This window comes from Melopsittacus undulatus, chromosome 1 (genome assembly GCF_012275295.1).
Source record: "Melopsittacus undulatus isolate bMelUnd1 chromosome 1, bMelUnd1.mat.Z, whole genome shotgun sequence".
In the NCBI taxonomy this organism is placed as follows: Eukaryota; Metazoa; Chordata; class Aves; order Psittaciformes; family Psittaculidae; genus Melopsittacus; species Melopsittacus undulatus.
This window is the reverse complement of record NC_047527.1, coordinates 61,495,513-61,519,959: the sequence shown is the minus strand read 5'-3', so window position 1 is coordinate 61,519,959 and position 24,447 is coordinate 61,495,513. Positions and strand designations below refer to the sequence as shown.

Sequence of the window (24,447 nt, the reverse complement as noted above, 5' to 3'; positions counted from 1 at the left end):
TCTAGATATGTCTGACCTCATATTGACTCTCAGCACTGTTCTGATAGCCCAGATTTACTGTCCAACAATTCATGTTTTCCTGTTGGTTTTGACTGAAAATGGAATGTGTGGAAGATTTTTTTTTAAAGGAACTGATGCATTTTCAAGATTGACAAAGTTATTTGTTTTCCACAGAAAAGTTGCTAACAACGCAAAAAGACTTTCACTCAAAAATACCTCAGACAGATAACGTGGCCAGTTTTTGTTCTAAGCAAACTACGCTAGCCATTCTTCTAACTAAGCAAACTGCCTCATTTTGTTGAAGCAGAAACTGATTAATCACATTGTATTTATTAACAATGCTGATTTTAACAGTGAGCTACAAGATTAAAAATAACCCATTTCATTCTGTGCATAACTTTGAGTAAGATCTCCCAGCAAGAAAGTTTATTGCCTTCTTCTGCCAAGAATCACATAAGCTAGTTTCTACTGAATTTCGATGGAAAATGATAGCTTAGGAATGCAATAAGAGCACTTTCAGATCAATAAAACTGCACCAATTTAAACAAGATGAGACTTAACCTCCATTATTAAGGAGAAAAGTTTCTGGATGCAAGTGTGAAAGCAACTTCTCAAACCACTGAGCTCACCTGTGACTATAAACTTGCAAGTTTAGAAGAAACAGTGTATTTTGAAATATTTAAAATGTCAAATAATTACTGAATTTCTTGGCCTTTTCTTCAGTTGTCCAACTTGTTTAGATTTTCTTTCAGAAAGAAAACAGATGTGGAAGAATATCAATGTCACACATTACTACATACTTGTTACTACACAGTGTTAGCTTCAGACAATGGAGAGGAAAAAAAATCATCAGATTGCAATGAAAATTATGAGGAAAACCCTGCTTTATATGTAAAGAAAAAAAAATCCAGAATCCTGACACTTTATTTCCACCTCCAAAAAGTAGCAGATGTTTTGTTGCTTTAAAGTCAGTTTCCTGTTTAGTCACCCAATACTGTTTGGGGGAGGTAGCAACACCTAATGAAGTAGTTTTATGGGCAACTGTTATTGCCCAAGGAAGTTTTCAAACTTCATTCACTTGCACTTTTGACAAGACCTGCCTCTCAACAGTGTTTCTATACTATGAATTAACTATCCAACCATCTATATTTTCCTGGTATGATTAAGGGGGAAAACAAAAATTCAACAGATTACCCAGTTTACTTGCCTAAAAAAGCTCAATGTAACAGCATCCTCTAAAACACAGCACAGCCTGGTAAGAGCAAGCATACTGTTTCAATTTGTTACTTACTAATTTCAGATCCTTGGAGGACAGCTTTGTAAACCACTGATTATACTCCAGAGCAGCAACTATAGGTATTAAGTCTCTAGAAAAAGAAAAACACTTTTATACACATTTCATATAACTGTATTTGCTCATTTGAAACAACCTCATAAGTGTTCTTCCATATCTAATTTCCCATGCTTTTGCAATACAAAGTACCATCCCCATTACAGAAAGCTCAGCATTCTAAAAATCGAGCATCACCAGCAGCCGTGTGTCTTTTTGGTATTTTAATACAAATTTTTGACTGTCCAACTGACATCCATTCTAGCATGAATTTTTAAATCGGGAATTTGTCTGGGCTGCCATTCCTACTCATAGCATTACTTTTTCTTCAGCCTGTGACATATTTTAGCTTCTTAATCACCTCTAATTATAATTTAGCATGACGCTAAAAAGCTTTTTGGCAATCTGATGATTTAACATAATTCCATGACTGAATGCTTCTAGAGAACACCTCCTTGTCTCATTGCTATAGTTAAATTCCCCCAGGAAGCAGGAGACCTGCAAAAGGATAATGCGACTTTCAGCCCTCCTTAATTGTAAAAGGGATTTCACAAATGAAATTCTAAATTATTCCTGTTTTCTTCATTCCAAGCCTCTTAATGCGATCTGCTCTCCCTCTGTTAAGTTTCTGCAATAACAGACGTTGACAAATGTCATGTCTGTACACTACCCCATCAGGCACTAGCACACCATTTAACAGCACAGCACTTGGATCATTTTGATGCGATATTAAATACATATATACACCTACACTGGGACATAACAGCTACTTAGAAAGCCCTTGTCTTTATAATGAAACAAAGAGCTGTAATATACACGAACTTATTAGACCAGCAAAACAGTGTCAATCCAAGCCTCAGTTTTTACATGGAGAAATTTAAAAGTATTGGCTTTTATAAGCCAGTTCCTACTCCCCCCCCCCCCAGCTTCTCATTCAGGATATAGGCAGGCAGGCAGGCACAGATCTACAGTAAACATGTAGCATCCTTCTTCCATCTTCTTTTCCTTCTTCCTCTCCTTCAATTTTTCTCTACAAACCCTCTGACACTTCAGGGTGGCTGTTAAATGTGTAGGAAAGCCAGGAGACAAGGCAACATCATATGGACAAGCCTTCAGTAGGCTATATTGGGAAATGCGGTTGCTAGATTTGGAAGTGCAAGCCCATCACTAAGGTAACGGTACGAAGGTGCAGCATTTTGCAGCAAGACTGTAGCCCACCGACTGTGAAGCTCATGCAAATAGACTGTTTTCACACTCCTGCAGAGGAACCAGTGTGTGGTGCCCTTCAAGGATTAAGACTGTTTCCCATCTTGTTCACAGCACACATCAAAGTGTCAATGGTGAATTCATTTCCACTGGCACAGTAGAGTCTTAGCAGCTTCATGAAGTGTATAGATTTATTTCTGTCCACCACATTGGTTTTGTTCCTACACACAAAGACTTCATATCCATGTAAAGCAGTAACTGACTAGTCAAATGTCAGGAGGGAAAAATAACAACCACAGAAGCATTTTCCCAGCATTTTCCTTGGGCAAACAGGAACCCTGCTATGGAGTACAGAATGTCCACACACAAAGGTTTGTCTTCCTTTGCCTTCCCCTGGCATTATCAGTAGGAAGATAATGAATTTGCACCTTTAATGTCACTCTTGCCAGTGTCCTTGGTTTGAAAGTGGAATGAACATAAGGTGTAAGGCTTTCAGGTGTAATTTTGGTTTATCCACACAGTGGTAATCAGCCAGCCACAGCTAGCGATAAATGCTGCAGGGCAAACACTGGACAGGCTGATGGTACCACTTTCAAACTGGTGGAGCAGAACTGTTAATGCTGTGGATCACCAACCCCAAAAGAGGCAGAAGGCACCATCAGCTGTATTTCAGCCATCAGCAGCAGTCTAGCTCCCCCAAAGGAACAAAAGGACATGGATAGGGGAACACTGGCTCCAAATGTTTACACTATCCGGGAGCTGATAAGCCAGCTAGGAGGGCTGTCAAGAGCTCAGTAACTTCTAGGCAGGAGAGTGGCTGCAGGCAGAACTTGCCTGAGGTGTTCCTTTCTCCCGTCTTCTCCCCAGGCCTGGGAGGAAATGCTAAAGGGCAGGGGGTTCTCAGGCTTAGTTGGAAAACCATCATACTTTCAAGAAGTTAAAGAAACATTGCTGCCGCAGGACAGGAATATTTTAAAACAAATCAATGCAGCTGATTTGCAAATTCTCTTTTTTAAATAGTTCAGTCTTCTGCAGTATTCAAGGCTTGTCTGTTCAAACATTAGACAAGCACAGATACTGGCACCCTTCAGTAACACCAACTGCTAGCTTCCCCCCCCCGTCCCCTCCTTCCCCACATGGCTGAAAACAGAGAAACCCCTGCCCATTTCTGCAAAAGCCTTACTGTCTAGAAACTCTGCTTTATCAGATGCTACCATCTGATATATAGTTTAGTTTTTTCCCATTTTGTTCAAATTTCTGAAGGTGCTTCTGACCAGTGAGTGTTCATTAGGAATTTACCTCTACTTCTCTTTGAGCTTACCTAACCTCAATGCACTTCTTATTGAGTTTTCCTTTTCAAAATTATACTCTGTTTTATTCACTTAAATAAATTCTAGATGCAGTGTTAATAATGATCTGAATTTTTTGCAACACAGTATGAAAGAACACTAACGACCATTTCCAAAAGCAGGGCCTTCTCATAACCTTCACTCACTGAGTTGCTTATACTCATTAGTTTGTTTACTAAATTACCATTCAGAATAAAGAAAAATTTACAAAATGTAAATCTGTGCCTTTTTAAACTGAGAACAGATTCTCTTCTTCTGGAATGCAGAAAACCTCTCCAAGCTTCCACAACATTTTAGCTTATCTAATGTCTTCATGTTTTTTTCAGCATCTCCACACCCCCCATGTATTTAAAATGGCAAGAAAGTTAAAACACCGCAAAGAAGTCTAACCAATCACACTTTTCTGACAATCTTTTTGAATGTCCAAGTATGCTAAAACATATGCTACACAGATGAAAACCATGCCAGTGAGTTAAGTAAGCCCCATTCACTTTGAGCCTTTTTTTCCTGTTTGTTAAAGTTATATGGTTCGCAGCACGACAGAAATTCAGATAAAACCTCAGAAGTCATGTTCCCATGTGGCAAGCCATGCTATGCACTCAGTCAGATGCTCTGGGAACTTAAATTCATCTATAATCCACGACATCTTATGCTGACCTCTAACAGAAATGGCTTACTAGGAAAACCACAAATTGTTTATTTTTGCAATGCATAGCCCCTGTGTTTAGAGGACTGGTGCACCCATCCTATTTCGCTTCAGAGCTACTCCACAACATGAAATATATAGTTCCAGCAATCCCCAAAATTATGTGGACAACAGTCTCTCAAAATGCAAATTATGATGGTGCATTGTTAATTTATAGCATTCTTACTTTCTAAATATATCACAAAACACTTGCATACATTCTTGAATTGACTGGGATCTCATGTCCTAATTTGTGTGTGAATAACATAAGACTTTGACTTCCTGAAATACCTATTTTTCTTGAAGTTTCAATCCAAAACATTTTCCTCAGTTCAGTCCTCAACATGTAGAAACTCTCATCACAGGATAGATTCCACGGCATGTAAACAGCTCCAAAATTGTTATGAATCTTTGGACTTAACACTATCATGACACATTTATTAAAGATTTTTATTAACCACACCAATATATTTCCTCAGAGATGCCAATTATGTAAAGTATACTTGAATTAAAAGCTTTTGTGAAGCAACAAGTCCGTTATTCTGCTTTGCAAAAGCCAGCTCATTTGAACCAGCTGAGATATTCTAAATATTAAAACAGTTATATCTACTCTTTCATAGTAAGTAGCATTTTTCACTCCCCATAAATTGTTCAATCATTTTAATTTCTATTAAAGCTGCATATCTGTAAGCCACTTTCTGAAGAATTCCCCATGGTGCTCTCAGCACTTCCACTTTGCAGTATGCTTAAAGCATTCTCATGTTGTCTCATATTTGCTTGTGCTGAATAGTACTCCTTTCCTTATCTTCTCTCAGCAAGGCTTAACCAACCAGTCTTTGTCTGTATCTGTCATGCACTAGTTGCAGCCCTTGTCCTGTCTGAGTTACCACTGAAGTAGTCAACATGGGAACTGCTTAATAACTTTGGCATGGGATTTGGTGCAGACTGTGAAAACCCATCACAGAAGCTTAGCGGGGGTTTTTTGTGAGTTTACAGACCAGACAACTTAATGTTGCAAAGAGCACTGTGGCAAAGCACTCTTACTTACCTTCCTCCAAGTTCAGCCTTCCTGTTACAACATTTTAACATTGTACTTTTGACGGATTCTTAATTCCTCCACTGGACTTTCCCAAAGAAACAAGAGCTTTCTCTGTCTTATTTACAGTTTCTTAAATTTGTCACTTTCCTTGTATAATGACAGATTTTAGTTAAGACTCCCTCCCATTTCCTCCTACTTAAACATCTTCAGATTCAACTTTCTTAGAATCCAGTTTCCTCAGCCAGCTAAATTCAGTAAATTAAATACAACACTTAGCTATATCTCTACATTTCACAGTAAAATTACCCTCAATTAGTCCCTTTCTGGAAACACACATTTTTGATAGCATCTATTGTAAGTGAAGAAACTACTGGCTGGGATTCAGTTGAGCAACTCAAACCTTCCGCTGACTTCCTGGCAAAAATAATTCTCTTTACTGTGTACACCATGAGAAAAAGATTCTGCCTAAGTAAAGACTGCATAATTTTCTTGTTTGCTTTGCCCACCAGATGTAGCTGCATGTTTTCTCTGCTGAATTTGAGCTCTTGCATCCGCCATCACAGGAAAAATATCTATCTGCTAACTTCTTGGAGTGCTTCCAATAGCAAAATATATTTCTCTTCTCAGGATCCTCAATGAAATGTGGTCTCCATGGGCTTTTGTGCAAAAACAGCAGCTTTGCGCTGAAAAGTAAAAATGCTACAGACGGTCACTTTACAGGTCTACAAATTCAAGTAACAGCTATGAGACCACCCCACTTCAGCAAGGGCAGGCAAACACTACTGGGAGAGAGAACAAGGAAAGTTTGCAAAATATTACCATGATTACTGCATATTGCTTACCTGTGGTCAAGGTGGCTGAAGTCTTGTAAATTCAGCTCTCTGGTATCTTGTGTCAGATAAATTGTATCAACATCCTGTTAAAAATATATCACCGAATACATCTTTACAGAACTGTTGGTTTGGGGTTTTTCTCCAAGTTCTATGATTTACCTGTTCTTTCATCATCTGGACAGTTAGCTGAAAACAGCTCCAGAACAAGACATGTACTTACCCACTGTACTTCTTCTCTATAGGGAAACCCAAGCCAGTCACAAACGCAGGCATACATCTGGGAAAAGCCCCCTAAAAGGAACCCAGGAGAGTAGTTAACATAATAGTAACAGCAGCAAACAAACAAACATCTAAAAGGATACTTTAATGCTTAAAAACCCAGTCTTTCAAAACTCACTCTTTTTTTCTCTCAGAACAGTGTCCACTGTGCTGCTGAAAGAAACTGAGACTATCCTATCTTTGCCCGGTAGGTCTCAAGAAAGCTTAATATAGTGCCTTCACCTACCAATCAGAAGCCCGCTCCATACTAATTACACCTTAAAACTAATTACACCTTTACAAGCTTCTGCCAGAAATAGAATTAAACTTTCTGACTTTTCAATTCCAGCCTTTTTTATATTTGAGCCTTTAAATTCATACCACAGGGTCCAAGTTCTGCCACTGTCTGACTGTCCCACAGGGCCTGGAGATTAGCCAGTCTTTCTGAAGGCTCCATAGTTACTTTCTTGAGAATCCTCCTACATACGAAGGGAGGGGGGAGAAAAAAAAAACATTCACGATTTTGAAAGTATTTTTAAACTCATAAATCTTCTTTACTTCAAGTATGATTTTAAATTAGTGCATGGGAAGAATTACCCACTTTAATACAATTCAATTCTCTACCTAAAAGCCACACACAGTGTGATGCAGTCCAACAGGAGTAACGTTTATTTGTCTCTTCTTTCTTTCCAGTGATTAACCCTGTGAATACTGGAGCAACTAAGTACCTTTTCATGACAGGATCACTGAAGCTAAGGAAATTTATGGCCCTCATCTAACACAAGGATGCCCAAAACAGGAAATAAACATGGTATTGTTGGTCACCCTGAAACCAATGTTTATACATTGCATTTATCCAGTAAAAGCACTACAGGGCAAATAGACACAGAGTATGCTCAGTAGCTGCATGTGGCCTACAGGCTGCACTCTAGATACTCAGCTCTGATCTTTCTAATTGGGTAATGTTCTTCCTCCCCAAGCCAGAAAGATAACCCCTCCTGCCTTATAAAAATTGAATTATCTGTTATTCTGTATGACAAGACTGCCTCATAAACTGCAGAATTCCATAAAACGGGGTGAGGGGAAGAATTAATAAGAGATATTAATGGGTAAACCTCCATCCCCCTTCTTGCCTGTTCTGATCTCACATCATCTGCACAACTCTCAGTGTCTTCACTTTGGAAAGCTGTGCCATCTGACAGGAAAGCAAGAAATTTGATTTCTTTTCTGGGAAGCAAGCACTCCATAGAGCTACCCCAAAATACTCTTCCCGTGTTCTCAGGAAAGGTCAGAGAAAACATGCATATTGCTCAAACATGCACAGTCTTGCAGCCCTCTTAGCTCTACTCTTCTTGCCTGTGTTTCTCACATCATTACGGAGGTTTTATGGCAAACCTGCTCACAAATATTTACTTGTATGCATGCTTTTTGAAGGAAGAGCTCAATCTCCATTAGGGCAGTTAGTAATACTGCCACAGAAGAACACTGGAAGTCAAAAACAGAAACTGCCAGCTCAGAGTTTATGAACTTTATTTCCTACTCCACCTACAGGAAAGGTGAATAATAAAGACATGCACCCAAAATAAAACATTTAAATTTAGCTTGACCATTCACATCTAATGTCTGTTACAAAAGTTCACTTATAAAAATCAGCATGTCCTGGAAAACTCTGCTGCACAGTCCATTTTCTCTCATACTGTTGAAAACTAGAAGCTGAAGAGAGTAATAGTAGAACTGCATGATCTGGTAGACAGTGATGAAGATAAGGCAAGGACAGACAGCAGAAAGAAAATGAAACAAATAAAAACCATTGAAAACTGCTGCAAGATACAAAATTCAGAGGCACAGATACAAAAGAAAATCAGAGGCAAGAGCACTGCAGAAAGAAGTGGAACAAAGAAATGATAGGAGACATACGTTCCAAGGAGCCAGCTGAACCATGGAAAGTATATAACAAGACTGCCCAGGGCTCAGTTCTGAAGAACAAGGCTCCCAATCATGTGCATCATTCCACAAAGACTGAAAGTAAACAGAACTTTTCTCTCCTCTCCCAAATCACATTTTACTTCCAGGAAAAAAAAACAACAAACAAACAAAAACACCAAAACCTGCACTAAACCCAAAAGAATTACAACAAAACCCCAGAACCTAAGCTATACCTGAGGCTGGAAAGGCAACAAGGTAAAATGAAAACTCAAGACACCAAATACCTGCATTCCCTCTTCAAACCAAAGGCTCTTGTGACACATAGCCTCCCAGTGTTCTGCACTGCCTCCTGGTTTTGTCATATACCTGGACAAAAGCTCAGCACTTGTCTCCAGGTTTTTCCCATATCCTCAGTGCATTTCTGAGGTCAGGGTGGGGACACCAGTGGACAATAAGTGGTGGCTTGTCACTGATGCTGCACAATCCGTTCGCACTAGAGGTTCCCTAAAAGACACTTACACTGGTGAGAGTCCAGGGAATATCTTCCTGAGGCAGGTCCCAATGTGTGCCAGCACCTCATTCACGTCTTCTGAGGACGCCATCTTCATGGAGATGCTGCATTTCTCAGTTTCCATAATCAACTACAAATAAGAGGGCATGAAGGCAAGAATGGGGTATCATGTAATTCATGTCCATTTAAAACAGAGAGCATTTTGAATGCCAGCTAAATGCTCTGTGCACTGATAGGAACTTGTTACTCTTTAAGACATGACACAGCAATGGTCCAGGTAAAGCTTCCTGAAAGTTCTTCTTGAATGTACAAGACCCCTGTACTCAAACTTTGTTTTTCCTAACAGTATCCTGCTTCCCACAGGAAGTAAATTTTCAAAGGACCTTGACCTCAGCTGGCACTTGGAAAACCAAGAACTTTTCACATCATTGTCCTCTTTTGAAACACATCCCAGAACACCAGGAGAAGCAAGTGCAGCCTGACAGGAAACTATTGAACAAGCAGGGCTTGCTTCCTCCAGCAAAAAGTAAAAGTCTTTAATGGCTGTGATCCTCTGGAAAAGCACAAATGCTTTGATCTAAGCAGTTTAAGAAAATGTTATGGTAACCTATTGTCTTGGTTTGGATGAAGCAGTAACTCAGCCAACATAACTGTCCCACTGTCTGGGGAATAGCTGCTTCACTGAAGGGGAAAAATAAAGCCTTTTGCAACTCATCATCTGGAGTATTCAGAATTAAATCAGATTACAGTATGACTGACACATCTGGTCTGCTGCACCACAGGAAGCAATGTAATGTTTGTCTTCTCCAATGTGACTATTTAGCACATATTTAGTCTTTTAGATATGGAGCTGTGAACTCACAGTAAGAAGCTAACATTAGGAATAAACAAGAAATACAGATAGACAGTACAAGAGGACACAGTATGCTACAGAAGATGGGGGTTTATTGAAGCTGGTTCCCAGGATCATCAGGAGGATAATCATTGAAAAGGCTGCATTATCCCAAAAAACCCCAAGAACCTTCACACCTTTTCCCATCAATTCAAATATTTTCTGAACTTGTTGCTATCGCTGCTTGAAGATGAGTGGGCAAGTTACAACTGGTTTTCATTGTCACCAGTATTAATACATTTCCCTGTATCGCTCTTTCCATTTGTTCCCTATTCTTACAGAGGGAAGTGTTTCATGGCTTTCTGCAAAATGCCTAGCACAAGACTACATTCTTCAGGTATCATGGATACATCACACTGCTTGCAGGAAAACTGCAGCAGTATGATTTACCCCGCAAGCAACAGTCTAGGATTCAGCCTGCCTTCAGCTATAAGCTTACACATTTAAAACACATATGAATGTAAACATACAAAACCTTAAAAAATAATTTAGGAAAATGGTATGTAAGTGAGGCTGCTGAAAATCTCTTGTAAAACCTGCTACAACAGTGACTGTCTGTGCCTCCAGGAATAATTAGCATTAGCTACCATGGCATTTTAGTACCTTAAATAAAGCAAGCTACAGAAACATACATAGAATTTACTAAATGTCTTCCATTATAATAATAAACACCCAGACCTTTTTTTTCTTCTGTAAGGAAAGCTCCAAAAGCCAGGCTAGAAAGATGACATGCTAAACACAATAAGAGCTTTTCAGAGTTCAAATAAAGTGTCAGATGCTCCTATTTTTAAAAAGCTTTTTAAAAGCCAAACACACATGAAACACATGCAGACTTTTAATACAATTGAACTGTCAAATATTGTCAACATGTTCGTCTTATGAATTAAAAATGTGTTGAAGTCATTCTTCTTTTCAGCACCTTCTCTCTGCATTCACTTATTTTGGCACACAACTTGCTGTCAAATATGTTTTGTGTTGTATACAGTAATGGCACCATGAGTAGTTGGAAGGAAACTATTTCTGCCTGCAATGTAAGTAGTAGCTTAAGTAGCTTTTGGCTTCACTGTAAAGGTATACACCACAGAAGCCATTCAAGTTTGGGTGGTGATGACTGTGTACCAGCTGCCATTGTTTCATCATCTCCGAGAAACATACTCATTTATGAGACAAATGAAAACTGGCACCATATTGAACTAGAGAAAATAAGATATTTCTTATCATCATCCCATCTGCACAACACATTCCTAAAACTGACTTTTAAAATTCTTATCATTACCGTTAAAGACTTTAAAGCAGTATGTATTTAAGAATGCAAAAACATACAGTTACTCACTGGATATGGAGACCTGCACATCAGAGCATTATCTCCTTCAGTGGAACAGATTTAGCAGTGAGTGAGCAAGTATCTTATCTAGAATAAACTCACCTGACCTGGTTTACTGGAAGTTACTCCTTGGATTTCCAAGTAGCTGAAAGTTAGTTCTAACTGTAGTTGAAAAAGAAAATGCCACATTAATGCAAACATCATACTATTTTAAAGGGCACTTACACTTTTCAGTAAAATTAAAACTCCTTAAGCAAGGCTAGTGCTACTTAATATCAATTTCTAGAACTGACACTATTTGTTTATATCTCATTTCATTTTTCTCTAAAAGAACACATTTGTTTGTTACAAGTTCAAATGGTTATTTGAGGTTATAGGCATACAACCTTTCGCTGCGTTAAGCACATGAGCTTCTAATGAAATTTGTGACAAAAATTTATTATAAAAAAACAGTTTATAAAATACCCTGCTGATGTGTATGTACCCTTGTGACTAAATAATCACTAATTACAATACTTACAGCATCACAATTACTCTTTCACTAGTTATACTGATCACAGATGTGAAAAAAATAGAATCACAGAATAGTTCGGGTTGGAAAGGAACTTCAAAGCCCATCTAGTCCAACCCCCCTGCAATAAGCAGGGACATCTTAAACTAGATCAGGCTGCCCAGAACCACATCCAGCCTGGCTCTGAATGTCTCCAATGGATGGTGCATCCACCACCACTACAGGCAACCTGTGCCAGTAGTTTACCACCCTCGTTGTAAAAAATTTTTCCCTCTAATCCAGCCTGAATCTTCCCTGTTTAAAACCATTATCCCTTGTCCTGTCACAACTCGCCTTGCTGAAAAGTCTATCCCCAAAAAGAAGACAGCTTCAGCAAAAGAAGCTGAAGGGACATGGATGCACAATTTTTAATAAGTACATATAGAAATAAAAATACCATACATAAATAGATACAGACAGATAGATGCTCGAGACTGCTTCAGTAGAGGAATTAATACGTTAGCTTTGCCTGAGTGGCTAATCTGGATGACAGTCAGGATAGGCAGGGAAGAAGGGTGAACAAATTGAGTCCAAATGGAAACTCCAAAGAAGGAAGGGAAGTCCTCTTCTCCAAGGACAAATCTAGGGCTACAGGGAGCGCGCTAAGATATGAATTCACCACTACGTAGACAAACAACTTGATAGCTCAGATATGCAGAAAGAAACAAACCTCTTGGACTGAATCATAACTACAGGGCAAGACATTATTATGGACATTTCCTTTAATTTATTATTAAAACCAATGTAACTGAGCAGTCTGAGCTGCACCAAGTCTTCTGTCCTTTATCTTATCCTAGGTTCACAGTCAGGGTGCTTCCATGCTAACACCGTATTATTCTATTTCTGTGTATGTGGCAATCTGTAAAAGATGACTCCAAATGACTCCTGGTGTGCTCAGAACCCAGGCACAGCTCAAGAATCCCCATTCACAAAGGCTGCAACAGCATATCTGAAAGTTGGGAACAAAAGTACCAGCTTCCATCTATAAGGACCAGCTAGAAGTTTTCCAGAAAGCAGCAGAATAGTAGGGAGAGCTCCTAAATGCCAAAGTCTAACTGGCAAATGTATACGCAGTCACAGAGTTACCACAGGATGAAGCTGCCCCAAAAAATCCAATTAAAATGGTTATGATATAGAATGCTCTGAAATGTTGGGGGGTGTGGTGGGGAGAGGGGAGGTTAATGAATCAGAACTTTAGGCACTTAGCTACATTATACACCCACAGCTGTGCAGAGACTGAAGATGTTGTTGCTGTCTATTTGTTTTCGGTTGACTACTTTCTGAATCCTTGTCCCTTCAGTTGCCTTCATGACAGCACCAGAAGATATAAGCACCCTTCAGGCACTTCTGTGCTAGGATCACCTTCCACCAAAGACCTAATTTAGTGACCAAACTCTACCCTGAATTTCTGGAGGCCTTCACGTGCTTCATTTCCCTTATTCTGCCACAGAGGCAGCATCCACATCAAAAAGGCAGTTTCAGACCACAGGGGTGTCACTGCAGTTGCTTACGGAGCTAGCGTGCACAGGGAACAGAGGCAGGGGAGGCAGAGCCATTACAAGCATCTTCCCAGTGCCCAAACCAAAGTCTTGCATTTTTCCAAGGGTAAGACATTCACTCCTCTTCAGTGCCTTATTTCTAAGCTAAGACTGGCAATCTTTCCAATCTTTTGTGATGAGAGAACATGGCCCCGTGCAGTTTGTTCAGGCCAGAAAGAAAAGGAAAAAATACATAACAGCTTCTGTCGTTGGCTACTGAAGCTAGATAACACATACAGAAGCGGAAGGCTCTTCTTCTCCAGTGCTAGTCAGATTAAACAAACATGAGACTGTCTAACATTTGCTTACCCAAATCTCAATGAAATTCTAAGGGAAGAGTTTCTGTGATTGAAATCCTTCCTATTTTGCAAATTATTTACCTACCAGATTGAAAGATCTGCTTTTGTTAATGTAATGTGCATGTGCAAACATATACATATGTACACGCAATCAGAATACTTTTCTATGCCTAACAAAAGCATACACAGATTCAAACTCAAGAATTCAATCTGCAAAAAATCTTCTTGACTAGAATTAACAAATAGCAGGAAACATGGCAACATTTCTATAGTTCACCTTTGCTTCATTTTTCTACTTAAAAACATGGATTTATGGTCCTTGTGTTGCAGAAAAACTACAGAACACATTTTAAATATCATCTACCTCAAACTATGAACTTATTTTTACAAGGTTATAAAAAGCATAAAGTCATTTAATACCTAAAATCATACAATTTTTTTTTTAATCCTCTTAAAGGCTATGAGTGCCTCTCTTCTAGGGACCCTTCAGTTACCATGATAGCTAACTTCACAGTTTCCAACTTTTTTTCAAGCAAAACTTCACGAAAGCTGGCACTAGAAATATGTTCACAAACCTGAAATACACTCCTACAAATATTTCACACACTTATCTGTTGGCTTGGTGACACCCAGCATACACTACTGTGGCAACTATGTTTAAAATAGGCTGTAGCAAGAATTAGCAAGCTTTAAATACTGTACTTCCTTTCCTAGCAACCCATCTAAATCAGTGGAAATGACTGATTGGACCCAAGTGTAAAGTTAGGAAGTGGTCATTTTAATATCCTTGCTTCAAGGAAAATCATGTGAGTTGATATTATAGTTAATCAACTTTATACCTTTTAACTTTGATCCTTGTTTAGTAGATGTATCTCAATAGTATTGTTTAAAGAAAAGTGAAGCCTGGAATTAGATGTAGCATTAATAGCCACTCAGAACTGGCCATCCCTTAGCATACTCGATTTTGTGAGAAGTCCTTGGAGGAATGAATTATCTTTGCTGCATGTTCTGAACTGACTTGCTAGTAGTTACTGCCTGTATTGAAAGTTCTTGGGCTCAGAAAACTTCTGAGCAGTGTTTGAAAAATCCTACAGACATTAGAAAACTCAGTAAGTTTCACTAACCCTGCTAGGAAAGAAATTAATTTTCAAACATTCTAATAATTGTTTAGATATACAAAGTTTAATTTTGAACATACATTATGAGCAGGCACTTTCTTCTGATTGCCTTTCTTCTATCTGTTAGCACTAAAGTCACTTTCGTTTGTACAGGGTACACATTCTTGATTTCCATGAAAACAGAAATGAGTTTTTCAACTATGTAAATCCATTTAATGAAAGGAGTTTTGAGAGGAGTCTGTAATGCTAAACTAGAAGCACAGCTATTCCTTAGTACTCCAAGTCCTGGCCTTCAAAAGTTTTTTGATTAATTATAATAGCTTTGCTATTATTTAACAGGATCACCATCACCACCTGTCCATCATCCCGCCACTGCATTTGTGTTCAAGCTGTTCACCAACTGGCTCTTTGGTTCCATGCAGCCAGTCAACAAACACTGTCTTAAAACAACCTGGCTGAAAACAGAAGTGATCCAAAAGCCAACTGACAGCCAACTGGAGACATCTGTGCTACAGGGTCAGAGTGATCAAGTGAGGGAAATAAATCTCAGCAGAAATGCAAGCTGGAGTCATCCTACCTATCTGTTTATATCCTCAAATTATAGGTAAGGATAGTCACATTTATCAGTGACCATAACTGAAAATCTGGTATCAGTCATTCCATTTATCAATTCTGGTTTGGGTGTTTTTTTCCTATAAGGCATATACTTTTGTATTTCTATAAAGTATATACACACACACCCCCCATGTGCACACATGTAAAACACAACAAAATAGAACATGTACCAAATTCCCATTCACTGATTCAAAGCTGGACAGGAGATGTTCTTCCATATCAGTCATTTTCATTCATGTGGAAATTACCTTCCTCTGCTACAACAATCATTACAAATTGTCACAGGAATAGAAAAAGTAATTCACTGGCAGTGGCAAGGCAGGTTGGCAAGATGCTTTTCAAAATGAACAGAAATAATCAGAAAACAGCAGAATCTAATAAAAATCAACACCATTTCTGTCTCCAAATCAAATATATTCCTTTTTGATACTACAGGCTCTGGAGGGAATAACACCATCGGTCTGTTTGCACATAAACCGTTCCACTAGAAAGACCATCAGTCTCACCTCACAATTCTTCAAGTTGGTGTTTCCAACATAATTCTTCACTTACCTGCATTTCTAGAAGTTAAACTTCCTCTGGAACAGTGTGTGCATATGTATATGTTGACAAACCCATTTAAGATGACACTAACAGAAGCACCGTTCTAACACAACACCATGCAATGTATATTTCTCTTTCTTTTTTTAAATAGGTGAACAAGTATAACTAAAATATTCAAAGTTTATGTAAGTTACATTTGTATCTAAAAAAATTAGAATATTTATAGAAACACGGTAACTTTACCTTGGTGGGAATCCGAGATGTTAAAAGAAACGCCCGGCATGATGCCAACACCTGTTGACAAAAAAAAACAAACAAAAGAACAGAATTAGTAAGAAGTATTTCCAGGAAAATTCTGAAACCAAAAAGAAAAGGCCTCTAGCAGAGTGAGTGTTGACTCCCTTTGTTGTCATACACTGAGGGGAAGAAAACTGGGCTCAGATCCAGTAGAGCATAGTGAAGAGACTGCTGCAATCTGATCAGCTAACAGCTAGTTAGGACAGCAATGAACTGCAAAAATTTGTTTAATCAAGCTCTCAAGAACATCTTATAGAAATCGTAATGACATTTAAAAATGAAGGAAGGATAAAAAGTCCTACCAGGAAAACATGAGGTACTGAAATATAACAAAAATATGCAAGATAAACATGATATTGTTAGTAATACAGAGCCCATAAACAAACGTTTTCTATTGGACATACTTGGTGCATTTCTAGAGTAACAATACACAGATTTCTCACTAACACCATCTGAATTTCTTCTCCAGGAAAACGACAAAGAAACACAATGGAATCAGTGAGACCAGTGACTTTGGGAGAAAACACAAAAAAACAAATATTCTGGAAGTTACTGTTAATCAAAATATAATGACACACAAAAGTACCACTCCACACTCCCGTGGCACATCCCACTCACAGGTTTACAAAGGGATGACTCGTTCTGCAAAACTCCAACATTACTTTTGATTGACCTGCCTACAGAACTAGCTACTATTGGCTACACCTTTTTCCACACAGAAAAAAATAAGCAGAATTAATTTGAACATCCGGGTCAAAGCGCCAGAGCATGTACGGAGCTGGGACCTCCTGAAACAAGTTCTGCTTGCTAAGTATCCAAGGTAAATATCTGGTTCTGGTCAGCACATCTCAGGTGCAGAAGTGAGATAGCTTTTGAAGAGCTGCTTGCCATATTCACCTTCTATGTAGTGACCTACAATATTAGAAAGATCAGTGTTTGTGTGTGTCACCACACTGGGACAGCTGGTTACAGGAATATCATGTCACAGTCCTGTTATAAGACATTTGCCTGCATATATGGGTTCAAGTCACTTTATAAGCACTGACAGGGTCCCTTTAACATGATTACAGTACACATGAGCAGTCCAAACAACAAATTTAAACACAAACCAGGTAACCAGAAGGCTTTAACACAATTAGGTTGGGAAAGGATGTTCCAACAGAGCACATGTCAGTGTATATTCTCCTGGGAGATGTACCAGTGCTCCTAAAGTGATCTTGCTGAAACCAACACAGCTGAACTACCCATGTACCTTAAGAAAACACATTTACATACAAAGTACTGCTGTAAGATGATACTCCCCACTTAGCCACTAAAGAAATTACTCTTGAGCAATAAGATGGTACAAAATGCCTGAGCCCTGTAACCCAGTAACACTGAGGTTTCTACCATTTTCACAGTTGAGACTGTCACAAACAAGCAAGAGTCTGATTTTCACCTAAGTTCAACTAAAGGCCAACTATTACTGCAAAATTAATGTCCCATTTTAACAGCAGCAAGACTATATTATTTATTTGTTTTCTTATTTTACACTGGCAGAACTGGCCAAGAGAAGGGCTGGCAATCACAATTTTAGCCGCAAAAACCCATGAGCGTGCATTGCACCCTTTGACAGGACCAGCTTTAATTTACTGCTCTCTCATTATTTCTTTTCAATCTTTTTAATTTTTTTAAGTGACATCTGCATTTTAACATCCCTGCATTTGTTCACATTCAAGAACACAGTAGCCTCTACCTCAAATTAACTTGAGACTTGTTGGATAAGCTGGGAAACACGAACAATTTCCAGTGACCTCCTCTTTCCCGATAAGGCTGCGGTGCATAAACAAATAATGGCTATCAAGATACCAGCTCACCCACGTCTCTGTCAATAGGTTGTTAGTACTTGCAAGGACAATGGAATATATATTATAGCCGACTTAAACAGATCACTCTATTCCTTCCCGTGTGAAATACGATGCTGGCGCCAAAGGCACACAGCACAGGAGGTGTTTTCACACTCAGAATTCAAGTCCCCTCTTTAAACACTGAGCTATTTTTGTGAAGGAAACTTTAGGTCTCTGTGCATTCCTCTGACATGAATAACAAGTATGTGCTTAATTGCATAATTGTCTAGGGCTTTCAGAAGTATCCTGGAGGGCTGGGTTTTATGAATAGGCAGATACTAGATTTCCTGGAGATTTTAATCTCTTCATACAGAGACACTAAAAAGCAAAAGTAGCCACCAGTTACTCTCCAGCAGTTGTCAGGCTAGAAGAGAAGATTCTGCTACCATTATATTTGCTCTGCTCTTGGGGAACCTGGAGTATACAGTAGGAGCACCATGGTCAAAGTCCCTTTGAAAACCAGAGACACAGAGGTGCAGATCCCTATTCCAGGACAACTCTGAACAAAGCACTCCCTTGCTCACAACCATCAGGAATGAGCTCAGCACAGTTTATAACCCACCTTGTCTTCCGATAAGAAAATGATCATTTGATCAGCTCAACAAGTTGCAGCCCCATTCCACAACCATCTTGTTTGGTCACAAGTAGTAGTCCATCATTAATAAAGTGAAAAGATCCCATAAAAAGATAAGGGCAGGGTAAAGAAAGAGACTCGGGGGTGGGTTCACTCTTTAACACACCTGTAAGCCAAAAGGTTTGCAAGTGACTGATGTGAAGGCAACAAGCACATCCGAGCCAGTTTTATACACAACCCAACTGCTGCTCCATGGAAGGCACAATGAAAGAGAATGATATTTAGTTTACAGGAGCTTTACTGTCTCTTCCTACTCTGCCTTTTTTCAAGCACAAAACAGGATTATCATCTGAATGTTAAATGACTCCTACTCACACACAGATACCCAAGTTGATGATTTCTTTACATTTTTATCAATTCAAATCCCGTAATGCTCCCTACACTGCTCATAGTGCACATGGAACAAGTTAATATTTGGAAAGTAATTTGGAAACATTCACCAGAAACATACCCTGCAAATTATTTCTCCAGAGACTCGTGGCCTACAAGGTCATCCTCTATTTCTTCTATTTACCAGAATAAGTAATTTGTTTCAGAAAATAAAATTAATTTGAACACAGATCCTCAGTGAGTATAGCAACAAAACATAAACATAGATGCTTTTCGTGATTTATTCTCAAATCCTAGCCTTAGTACCCATTAACTGTAAGTTAAATTGACAGGGTTAATGCAGCCACCCTACCTGGCAGTCATTCTGGGGAAGATCATTAGAGCAACACAGCTCTGCGCTAATTGCATCTGTTTTGCCAGACAGACCACAGCAACTCAAGACACCTCATCTATATTTAAAGTGGTTTCAAATTCACAAGCAAATTAAAAACATACTTTAAAAGTTACTACTACCTTTTTTTGCCCAGGAACAGAGACCTCTGGAAAACACAGTGACCGTACATGGCTTCATGATCAAACATAAAACAAAATGAGACCACCTCAGCACTTCATGGGCCTTGGAAAACTGTGTGATGCTTGCTCCACTCACAAACACAGATATTTTGAAACTTCCTTCTACTGGTTTTTGTTGCTGGAACTGATTGACACAGATATTAAAAAATACCCTAGTATTTCTTTGATCAACTATTGCAGTTTTACTCCTTAAAGTACACTCTCTTATCTCTTCCTTCCACCACAGCTTCTTTTCCCCACAGCATTTACAATTTTGTCAGTCTCAAAACTGCTTTGGTCTTTTCCATTACAATTTACTTAAGGAAAGAAGCATTTGTGATGTGTTTTCTTATTTAGATATCCATCATATTGAGAAATCCTTGAAGCCCAGAATACAGTTGCTTTTCTTTATATACCACTTAAGTTATACCATCCCTATTTTTATCATTGTTCATTACCATTATTATCCCAAATATAAGATTTTTTTTTAAGTTTCACCACTTACTAGATGCCTTTCCATTACTACTACTGATTCAATATCTTAATGTACACATAATAACGTGAGGTAAAGCAGCAGCACTAATAGTTTTTGTTTTGTTAAAATAGGGATGAATCAATACCTGTTAGAGCATCTAGTCTCCCTCAGTTCCTATAGGATCGACCGTTCATCTACCACATCACGTCTGATGTTGTAAATGCTCCATCCTGAAGCAACTGGAGTTCGATTAGATAAAAGGCCCCTTTCAGCAACATGTTAGAGGTATTAGAGCTGGTTTCAAGTGAGGCGGTCTCTGTTAAAAGCACTGAGCTCCCTACACAAAGAGGACAGATGACATCCTGGAGGTCTTTTTAGAGGGCTAATTAGCTTAGGCACAACATGAACACGTATGCTGCTTCTGAAATGGTGGTATCACTTGGAATATGGAGAGTTTCTCTGCAAAGCGCTAACACCAGCAAAGGAGCCCAGTTCAGCCCTAACCAAAGACCCTGCAGCACCACCTCCTTCATGCACAGCCCTCTCAGTCATCAGAGGTGGAATCTGACTTTGAACATTTGCTCTTGGCTACTTTTAAGATGCCACCTATGATAAAATCATTGACAAAGCTTACTCACTCCTGTTCAAATGATTACTTATTTACCTACCAATACTACAGCAGTCTTGTGCAGCTGGGGAAGATGCTCTGTGAAAGGGTTAATGCAATTCAGCTCCTGGCTTTCACACACAAAAACCAGAATTTCTCTGTCCCTGAACTGACAGCCAAGTTGAACACATTCCCAGGCTTGCCCAAGTCGCTGGTGCCTGTGTGGCCAGCCAAAGACCTATGCAAAATACACCCCAGAGCAAATCCTCAGCAGCAAGTGAAGCCATTGTTCTCCCTCTACATCAACTCTTGAGATCGTTACTTGCAGTGCAAGTAACAACCTCAGCCATTCCCATGAAGAACTGCTCTGTTGCATGTTTCTCTCTGATCATTCCTGAAGTCAATCACAGCTTCCACAACAAGGTCTCCTTGCTGGAGCCATGGACAGAGTGCCTGCTCTCCACCTTCCCATGGGCACACTCTGCAGAGCACAGGTTTTCATTCCACTGGTCCTTACCACTGTTGTATTCCATTAAAAACTCAAGACTAACCTGTTATGGGCCACCAATTTCCATATTTTCTGGATGGCAAAGGATGGTATGGGGAACAGCTTTTAGTTGCAATGGGATTTTACAACAAAGTGTGGCCAGATATCAGAACTGCTGGCAACAAATCTGCTGTGTTTAAAGAGAAGAGTTTACCGAACAAGACAGGGGACACCACAAGATGGCACAACGGAGGTGCTTAGTTCAGATTTCCCTTTCAGTCTAAGTTAGAAAGCGTCCTTTTAAAAGAAGCTTATTTAGCTATTGAAGACTTGCTCCAATATGCAGAGCAGTTTCTACTTCAGAGTCCTCCCTGGAAGATAAGTTAAGGAAAAAAACATCCTCAGTTTAAAACTGACAAAAAACAAGGCATGGACAAGCCAAGAAATCTGTCTAAAGCAAAAGGGCAAAATGAAGTAGCCAAGCCTGAAGAGAAGCTTGGAGTAAACAGCTCTTAATTTTGGAGTACAGGGGAAAACAACATAGTTTGGAGGTTTATCAGCAAATTAAACCAAAATCTCCTGATTAAGCTAAGTTTGTTTGTCAGCTCCTCCAACAGGTACAACAACACTACCACTACCACCTTCAGGAAGGATCCTAGCCCTGCAAACAGTTTGTAATGGATGCATGACTCAAATTGTGCTGCTTTAACACCTGGAGCACAAATTAATATAAATACTTGTTATAGCCCTATCTACAATGTGCAAAATGACCCAGCTATTCCAGTAAAGGTGGGATTTCAGAAGATGCAGAGACAGGGGTTCACCTTTGGCCGGACACCATCAATGGCAGCAACAGGAGCCATGGACAGCTCAACTGCCAGCCCATCACCTGAAGTAGACTGTGATGTGGTCACCAGTGGTGCATACTGGGACTCCCCTGATTCACAGACTTTACACTCAAGAATTGCATATCATATCCTATCCTTTCTATTAACCGCAGAGCTACTTGCAGAGGGGCAGCCAGATGTGCATGGGGCTTCCTTGTTCTTCCAACCAGTCTGTCACAGAACAGATTTTCACGGCATTGTGCAAGATGTCCAACACAGAACACTTAAGCCAAGACAACACCCTGCAGACTGCAAAACTTCCTTGCTGATCTTCTTCCCACCACACAATTCCCAACAACAAAACACCGCAGTGGTAAAACACTAAATACCAGAAGACCTAACTACCATATTAGTTAAGCCTGCTCTTAGTCATGAAAATAGGAAACAGAGCAGATGCATTTCACAGATACAAAGTGTTCTGTGTGGCAATGGACGCAGCACACTGACTCCAGCTGGGGTGAAGAAAGGGAGCAGAAGGGATGCTGGCTCAACTGCATACATTCATTTGTAACTCATCAATGAGTATATAACCCCAAAGGAGTTGTTCCTTCTCTGTACCTATATTAAACATAAATAGGTCACTAGCACATTAGTGCTAATACACCTTTATTTCAGATTTTTTCCCATTTTCATTCTCCTCTGTATACAACCATTACAGATTCACTGTCTCAATTCAGGTTACGATGGGCCACAGCAGGATACCTTCCCCACATACCAGCCTTTTATGATGCTCTAGCCCCCCAATACTGAGTTAAATAAGAGTTTTAAAGCCTTCTCTTGACTTGTAATTCAAAAGGCCCCGGGCTCTAGCTTTTTCTGTGCAATATTTTTTTTATGCTCTTGCATTACTTCTCTCCATCATAAAAACAGAACATACAGGCACCCTTTAGAAAAGCTCTCCCACAGTCTATCCCTGGTGTGAGCAATAAGAAACATCTGCATATCTTTCCTCTTTCTACACAGAGCCTCTTTCCTTAGGTTTACGGACAGTAGGTAAAACTGAAAGCATTTTGGTGTGCTGCGTATGACGCTGTTTCTATGCAGAAGCAGCTGGAAATAGATTTTGCTATTGCAGTGCTTTTATTCTTATCGTCTTTAATTTCATCACTTAGAAATGCCAGATTAAACATTTCACACTGTTCCTTGGTGACGGAGTTGCTCTCTTTGTATGTATGTCACACACAACCATCATGCAGAATTTTAAAGATCAGGAAACAAAACAAAACCTTCAGGGACAGAAGAAAGGCCATTTGTCCATCATGGAAGTGTTTTATACAAAACTCTCCTACAACCATTTGTATTTGCTTTTAGTTATCAACAATTAAATGGAGATTTAATTAGTAAAGTGCAATGCACTCAGCTCCACTTAATACTAAAATAAAATACATAAACATAGTAAAACAGTTCTGCTCTGTACACAATGCCACAAACCACAGTTTCAATAACATTGACCTTGGACAGCCCCAAGAGCTCTAAGGGCCAGAGAAAGACGCTGGCCTAAGAAATCTGTAGAATTAAGTCCTTTTTGTCCTCTCCGTGGCACAAACACATTCAAACACAAAACCAAATTGATGACTATAGAGTTATGAAAACCTTCAGACTAAGGCAACTCCTTCCCAAAGAAACCGCTGCTACAGGTGCATGACAAAACCCTCTTCCCCATTAGGTCTGGAGGGGATTACTTAAGATCTGCTCCTCTACATCACTCCAGAAGCCTCACTGCAGTCCTCAGGTGCACTCTTATTTCCTCTTACTTTTTTTGCTTCCCAACAGAACCCTTTTTCTATCTCTATCATCTTCAAAATACATAGTACCTGCTAGAATTAACATAACTGTGACAGCCACTCCATTTTTAATCACCTGAGATATGCTGCAGGTCTTCATCTTTTTGTATTTTGACATCTTAAGACTATCAGTCTTTCAAGACAGGAATGGTGCTTAAGTGCTGCAACCAGCCACTGCTATACTCCCAGCCCCCAGATTTGGAATTCTTTGTTATACTGTTTCACATTTTGTAAGACTATCTCTTCTGCAGCTATTTTATTATTATTGTACCACGTTTCTCCTCTGCTAAAGAAATCCTTTCTTTCAGAGCTCTGAAACACCTTTCAGAAATAGGAAGGAGAACAAACTGATCACCCCTCTCCCTGCACAAGAAGGCAGGACTGGAAGAGATCTCTCTTTCACTGCTCACTGCCATCTCTGCATGCAATGGGCAGTGAAAGGGAGGTCACTTTCTTTACGGAGCTTTCCCATAGCTCCCATACTTTACCATT

The 24,447-nt window shown here is 39.4% G+C and overlaps 1 protein-coding gene across 4 annotated transcripts in view; it reads right to left on the bottom strand.

Moving 5' to 3' along the window:
• CARMIL1 (capping protein regulator and myosin 1 linker 1) overlaps window positions 1-24,447 on the bottom strand; it is a 192,903-nt gene that overhangs the window by 99,309 nt on the left and 69,147 nt on the right. For all 4 annotated transcript variants that reach the window (XM_034074622.1, XM_034074623.1, XM_034074628.1 and 1 more), the window contains 7 exons: window positions 16,260-16,310; window positions 11,456-11,515; window positions 9,146-9,267; window positions 7,082-7,179; window positions 6,663-6,733; window positions 6,452-6,525; window positions 1,292-1,367 (listed from right to left, as the gene is read on the bottom strand). In XM_034074622.1, coding sequence (XP_033930513.1) covers window positions 1,292-1,367; window positions 6,452-6,525; window positions 6,663-6,733; window positions 7,082-7,179; window positions 9,146-9,267; window positions 11,456-11,515; window positions 16,260-16,310 — 552 coding nt within the window. The remainder of the gene's footprint in view (window positions 1-1,291; window positions 1,368-6,451; window positions 6,526-6,662; window positions 6,734-7,081; window positions 7,180-9,145; window positions 9,268-11,455; window positions 11,516-16,259; window positions 16,311-24,447) is intronic.